The sequence below is a fragment of the Convolutriloba macropyga genome, unplaced genomic scaffold (genome assembly GCF_964194025.1).
Source record: "Convolutriloba macropyga unplaced genomic scaffold, txConMacr16.3 SCAFFOLD_1047, whole genome shotgun sequence".
In the NCBI taxonomy this organism is placed as follows: Eukaryota; Metazoa; Xenacoelomorpha; order Acoela; family Convolutidae; genus Convolutriloba; species Convolutriloba macropyga.
In genome coordinates this window covers 6,437-13,667 of record NW_027450565.1, presented here as the reverse complement: position 1 = coordinate 13,667, position 7,231 = coordinate 6,437, and the positions used below count along the sequence as shown (strand labels likewise).

The 7,231-nt window shown below is 35.0% G+C and overlaps 1 protein-coding gene across 1 annotated transcript; it reads right to left on the bottom strand.

Moving 5' to 3' along the window:
- Positions 1 to 224: 224 nt before the first annotated feature.
- LOC142355995 (uncharacterized) lies at positions 225 to 5,222 on the bottom strand. The gene is made up of 3 exons (XM_075407991.1): positions 5,076 to 5,222; positions 2,943 to 3,184; positions 225 to 812 (listed from the first exon to the last, which is right to left on the bottom strand). Exons 1-3 carry the CDS (start codon positions 5,166 to 5,168, stop codon positions 419 to 421), a joined length of 729 nt encoding a protein of 242 aa, XP_075264106.1. The 5' UTR covers positions 5,169 to 5,222; the 3' UTR covers positions 225 to 418.
- Positions 5,223 to 7,231: the final 2,009 nt, after the last annotated feature.

The following is a 7,231-nucleotide window of genomic DNA, read 5'->3' as shown; positions in this document are numbered from 1 at the left end:
TTTATTTAATTGTCTATCATGGATCAAAAAGGCCCCCCCTCTCCATCCCTCCCTCCACTCCCGAAGTTTTTTTAATCGTATCCACAATTAGTGCACAAAAGCAGTCATTAATTGGATGCATCCTATTATTCTATTTCAGCAGACACCCCCCGATCCACCCCTATGCGCTTTTTGTAACACTCCAGCTCCAAATTATGTATTATTGTACAGCAAGTTGATCTGTAAAAGTTAAAAATTGCACGAATGCAGAAAGTTATACATGGGTGGAAAGGGTACATGCCCACTATATAAGCTTGGGGGGTCAAAAACAGAAAAGGGAACAGGGTGTCTGATACCAATAATTTGTTCAAACATGCACGCACATCAAAGCCCATTAGTTGTTTTTGGATTAAAGCAACAGTTCGAGTTTTCCAAAGTTTCACGGAGTTTCTGTAACTTTGCGCATGTTGAAATATGGCGTATAGAACTCATGAGCATAAATGGTGCTATCTATAAATCTGACTTTCAGAAAGCCACCTCTGATAGCTGGACTTGGAGTACCTTTACCTCTAGGTTTTTCAATCACAGAATGAACAAAGCTTGTTGACACTCCTTCCCCGTTTATTGTAAGCTTTTGTGGCCACTCAGTTGGAGGGGATTCCAAGAAAAGGAAGTTTGGGCTTATAAGTTGGAAGTTGATGTTTCCTCCTCTGATAAAGGGAAAATAGTAGTAATCCAGGGAGAGAGTTCGGTCGGAAACAAAGGGGTCATCCACAGCTTTCATCTCATATGCGTACATTAGCAGATTTGAAAACATTGTTCCTACAGTCAGCCTGTTAAAACACACAAAATATTGCTGAAAATTGTGGAACGTTGCTGGAAAAAAGTTCAAATATAAAAAATGTCTCGTACATTGCTTAAATACACCGCATTTTTTTTGAAAAACATAAATGTTATTCAAACACACAAAAAAACTGATCAACCACCTAAAACAGTCTATCTGAAAAGAAACGTAACAAGACAAGTCCTGACCTACAGTTCAAAAAAATTCATTGACTGAACAAAACACTAGAGCTCGAATAGACTCTGACTTAATGGGAAAAACTATTTAAAAAAATCCTGTCGAAGAAACAGAAATACATCAAAGCGAAAAAGCCGCAAGTGAATACAAAAAAAACTCGCGAGAACACAAATTTTTGTTCTTGTACCGTTTTCTCACCATACATAAAAAATAGAAAAAAACTCATGCCGCAAAACCACTCATTTTTTCACTCCCTGTTTCGGAGTAGCCGAAATCATCAGTTCAATTTGTCTTCAAAAATCATGAAATAAGACATAGCCAGAAGAAATCCGGAAACGACTCGAAGGAGAAAATTGACTTCCCTAATTGACATAATGATTATCCTTCTTAAATACACCAATCAGACAATAACATGACAATGAACAATGAAAAAGTATCTGACCAGAGATAATGATAAAGCATCTGCTAAAAAACTTCATAAATTGGAACTCAAACGCAACTATTGGCAAAACACATTTAGTTTTCATTTGTTAAGCGACTACAAAAGAACAGAACAACCCAGCAAAGAAAATTAAAGTAGAGAAAACAGAGGTAAGGGGGAAGAAATTATTTAGGACAAAGTCAAAAAAGTAACTTTTTCTGCAGAATTTGAAATACATTTTGCTTTAAATTATGAAAAAATTGCCAAGATTTTACTTTCAAACCATTTTTTTAAAAAAAGTTTATATTTCTTCTCAAGCATAGACCAATCCAACACTTTTATAATATAAGAAAGCGAAGAACAAACAAAAACTAAAAAATTAGAAGTTTACATTAATTTTTAATGAAAATTACCCTTTATAACTTATATTGACTTCAAACAACGCCTCTAGAAAAATTCCGAGTAAAAAATTGAACAGTAAAAGGTAGCGCGCACAGGAATTCAGAAGAAAACAGCAAAAAACGCGACAAATTAGAAAAAAATCCACCACAATCTGCAAACAATTACTCCATAATATTTACCAAAACAACTCAAAGAGCTGCCAAACAACTCAAAACAACTCAATCAAATCAATCAAAAAGCTGCAAAAACAACTACTTTGAACCATATACTTTTCCAAATGCTAGAAAGCTTTAAATACTACAAAAACTAAAGACAATTTGAAATAAGAAAAAACACCTAGAAAGAGTTTATGAATTTTTTTGTATTACGAGAGCACATAGAGGCATTTTTTCCAGCACCGTCTTCCTGTCTCGGTGTGACCAATCACTGCTTCAATTTAACATTGTTTTGCAACATTGTTGAACTTTGATTTAAAATGATAATATTGTTAAAAGGTGAAAAAACATCAAATATATAAAATCATGTTCAAAAGTCAGGAATTCACATCTGGCTTGAAATACAGAAAATGCCCAATATTCATTTCGGAAATTAAAAAATAGATTTTTAATTTTTGACGTCAGAAGAAAAATTTTTTTGTATCCAGAAATGAACATAAAAAACTCTTTTTCTTGAAAATAGTGAAATTAATTTGATATCAAGAAAAACGCAACCTCTGCTTTTTCATTAAAAGGGCGCAAAATAATATGAAATCAATGCTTTTAATCAAAGAATTACTCTGGCAAGTCGTGATGGAGAGATAGCTGTTGATAGGTATGCAAACTAAAATTAAATGCATCAGGATTCCTTTGAAAATTTGTTCGCCCGAAAAAAATTGGCGGATCATTGTTTTTGTCTAATCCTCTTCCAAATATCAAAATCTCAAATATTTGGATCCCTAGAATCAAACAAGGGACGAACTGGAAAAAAATGAAGAAAGTCTTCCCTTTTGATACCAATCAGAAAACAATCTTTGTAAAATCCCAAATCAATTGTTTTTGTATATTTTTTTTTGGAAAGATGCAGTTATCTTGCGTTAACGATTAATCAACATTTTATGTATAGAAGATAATAGATACCTACTTGGCATTGGCTATAGCCCGAACATCAGTTAAAAACTGCAGAAGTGAGTGAGGACTGAACCGCTCCGCTTGTTCACTAACGTTGAGACCAAATGTTTTGAACTCATTCAGGGAAGTGTCATCGTTTTTTATCTGAGCGTCAAAATCAAACCAGTTCTTGTTATCGTCTGTAGCTACCCATGTAACTTTGGTTCTACATAAGTGTTTTCGAACCAAACACAAGTATTTGAGGGCCATCAAATACTATCAAGGCAGCTGTTTTTTCCGCGCTGTTTTATTTTTACCTACTCGTTAAAAAACCTACATGAAGCAACTATCTCTTTAAATATGATAAGTTGTTATTATTTGTTTAGTCATTTATTGTTGTGGACATAACCTAGCAGGTCAGTGGTAAGGGCAGGTTTGTCTTTTCCTTTTCAAAAAGAACAAAAATTGAACCACTAAAACCATTGTGGCAAATGTTCAACTTTCTAGCTAAATGCAGCTCAGAATTAATCGTCCAAATATTTCTTGGACACTCATAAGTTTATTTCCATTTAATCACAGTAAGCTCAAACCATTTATTTTTAATAAATTTTTCAGTATCTCGGTTAGTGACCACGCACAACAGTGGCGACCTGGAATAAGAGTGACAAGGACTGTTTATCCTCAAGCAGGTCGTGGAAAATAGTGTAAACTCGAGGGACTGTATTCAAAAAATCTGAAAATAGCCAGGTAATGTATCTGAAATAATAAGTTGAATAATTTTGAATGATACGTTGATGCTTGTTACAGCCAGCGTATAAAAAAAAATACTCAATTTCCATTTAATCTTCTTTAATTGTCCCTAGTCTCATCTTCTCTATCAAATTAAATAAAGAGCAATAAGATTTTTCAGAACCGTAACCTTTTAAAGAGAGAGTGAGAGAGAGATAGAATCAATTTTTTTGTATAAATACAAAAAAAGCAAGGATGATCAACGGGGACATCAAGTTTCTCTTTTCAGATCATCCTCTAAAAGTTGTAAGATTTTGCCTCATGTTTATTGTCTCAACATTGTTGCAATTTGCAATGTTCTCAACTTTGGCATTTGAAGGCAACATTTTGGTAATGGTCATCTAAATCATCACAAGTTGTTTTCATACTTGAAATAATATAAATGGATGCTTGGATGACTCGTAGCTTTTTTTGTTTCAAATATCCTTATCTTTCGTGTACACTCTACTCCACTTATGCTTCGAAGGAAAACCGATTTACTTGCTTCGAAAAAAAACATAAACAAACCAGAGCATCGAGATCTTTGGTCAAGTTGAAAATTTTGAATTCAATTACCAACATTTTATCAAATTTTTGATCGGATGTTTTTCAGAACATTTTTGTTACCCATTCATCAGCAATTTGAGGGCCTAAATTACTGATGTCAGATTTTGTTCTTTACCATTCAATTGTTTTTTTGCTATTGTTCATTTTACGTTTTGTTTAGTCGTTTGTGATTTCAAAATCTTTAACACCCAAAAACAACTTACTAGTTAATAACATTTTTTTTCATTTCTACTTCTGTTTTGATTGTTTTGATTTGTTCGATGCTGTATTTAAATTTATTGTGATTAATTCACGATTTTGAACAAATTCATGTTTTTTAACGAGGACCTCAATTTTGATGTTTCTTTTGATTCTTATGGCTGATTAGTTCCTCTTGTCGGCTTGCAGATCTTAGTTTTCGGACTTTCAAAATCATTAGTTGTCTAATTGTTTGGATCAGTTTTTGCCATTTTTCTTTCGTTTTATATGATTTGTTTCCCTTAGTTTTCAAGTGTTATGTTAACATTTTAGAGTAGTTTATAGCTCGTAGTTTTGAATTATAGAAAAATTAACAAATATATTGTTTCTGGGACTTCAGTACTCAAATTCGCTACGTTTTCCAATTCTTTTTCATTTTTTTGTCTGATATGTTAATCTTTTGGTATCAAGTAGGTTTTTGTTAATTTTGTAACTGTTTGACGGGTAGGCTTCGGTTCGTAGTTATTGATTCAAACAATAACTTCGAAAGACCGCACCTGCGGCTCAGTGACAGTCAGTACTGATTCAGAACAATTTCAGAGACTTTACCTTAATGTTAGGTACGGGAGTATTCAGCGAGGAAATAAACAGTTGCCTGGTGTGCTGGTAAAACTTTTTCAAGTTTTCTTTTTTCAGTGCTTCGTATGTGGACGGAAGTGATCTGAGGTATATCAACGTCCGCATCCATTAACCGACTGTCTCTCAAGAGTTTCGCAATTGACTGCTCCGAATGATAACTTAAATGGGATCTATTATGTTTCGGCCCCCCAACTTAGTGAGCATAAATCTTTTATGACCCCCAGGCGCACGTGCTATTATTTACATTGTAACGTGCTATATAACCACATATAATTTGTAACTGGGTTCTTAAAAAAACACGGGGAGCCGAAACAGAATATATCCCTTAAATGTAACATGTGTTTCAAAATGACGCCTCTATACCAGCCAGCTGTATCTTCGTGGCAAAATTCCAGTGATCTTTTAACCTCTGCTGGGACGTTTAAGATGTATCTAAGGTATTTTGGTGATCGAACTGAAATGAACCGTTCCGGTTCTTTTCGTTGCTCCCCTGATGAACAAATTTTTAGATCTTCGTAATATTTGCCCAAATTTCCACGATCGTATGGAAAATGGGAGTCGTCTATAAGGCAAGAGGAACCAGTTTGCAGAGCCACTGCTAGACAGGTTTCTATACGGTGTAAAATCGTTCCCATTCCCAGGCTCTTAGCCATGCCAGTATTACCATTTTTGCCAACATCACTGCAAGGAAACAAGCCAAAATTGTTCTGGTTAAGTTTGTTCTTAGCATATTGCCAGTTGCGTGATAACTAGGGATTTACAACAGTAATTGAAAACTAAAGTGAAATTTGTTGATGCTCAATCTGATTGAAAAGTTGATTATAAAACATAAAAATCTCATGATTAGCTGATTAAATTATAATGGCAGCTGGTCTTCCTAATATTTCGTTTGGAATTTTTTTGTTTTAGGAGGAGAGGCTGTTCTCAGCTCCAACAGATTTCCATTTGCATTGAAAAAAATGGGTCACAACCAACAGATATCTCAGTCTTACGGTATAATAAATTTTTCTTAGTTTTATTGTATACATTTCAATGAAATTTAGATTCTATAAACAAAATTATGAAACAAACAAACTGTATCGACACAAAATGTTTTACGTAAATAAGAGCTACAACTATAAAAATAAAATTTATTAAGCAACCTAAAAAGTTCAAGGGGAAAATGGGCCGAAGCACACAAGCTACATCAGCTTCGTTGGGGGACAGCCAAAAAAGTACACAGGACTATGTCAACATAACTCAAAACAGCCAGAAATATTTAAGTTTTTCCTCATCAAATCCTTAGGTGTCGGGTCAAAGTGGGGAAGATGAATTCAACCCCCAGTGTCGTTTTCCAGTAGGCACAATTGTCTTTTTCCCCGACAAAAACGGAAGACTTTATCGCAGCAAAGTTGTTGAACACACAGGCTCCAAAACGAAAATTCATTATTTGGGATACAACTCCAAAGACGACGGAGTGTTCGACTCCAAGTCAATTTGGGCTTATCATAGTTTCGAAGCAAAACTCTCAAAACTATACAGCACAAAGTCAAGAAATCTAACGATTATGGCCCAAGAGGAAATCGACAAACTAGTCAGTGACCCCAATCAGCCATCAAATGACGCTCCCCCCGACCTGACAAACAACACACTACCAGACATAGAAATTATTTCCAGAACATTTGTACCCACAATTAGACACGTTCCCATTAAAGCTCGACTGCGATGGTCGAAGTTCATAACAGAGATTTGGTCAAAATGTCATACAAATCCAACAGATATAGAAAACTGGAAAAACCTTCTGGCCTCTTCTAAATGTATCTTGCGCACAGCTTCACGTGGAGGTGGAAAACACAGGTTCCAGAACGAAAAACTTATCAATGAGCGCATTGCTCGATGGGAAAATGGCGACAGAGGGACTTTGTGGAACGAAGCTATTCTGTCCAGAGCAGCCAAAAAAGCAAGGAAAACATCGAGTCAGAACGAAAATAAAATGTTGGAAAGAGCGAAGAGACTATGTCATCAAGGCCTTTTTGGAAAAGCTGTAAAAATTTTAAGCTCAGACGGACTTGCACCTTCCAATGAGAAAACCTACAAAGATCTTTGCTCTCTGCATCCTAAAGAAAAAGAGCCGATTCTACCGGTCATTGATGAGTTGTGCTTGGGATATCAATTCTCAGAGAAAGTTGTCAA

Coding starts and splice junctions, on each gene's coding strand:
- LOC142355995 (XM_075407991.1), bottom strand. CDS start 5,168: ATGGATGCGGACGTTGATATACCTCAGATCACTTCCGTCCACATACGA. Junction 3,185..5,075: donor AAGTTTTACCAGCACACCAG/GCAACTGTTTAT, acceptor CTGCCTTGATAG/TATTTGATGGCCCTCAAATA. Junction 813..2,942: donor CGGGCTATAGCCAATGCCAA/GTAGGTATCTAT, acceptor GTGTTTTAACAG/GCTGACTGTAGGAACAATGT.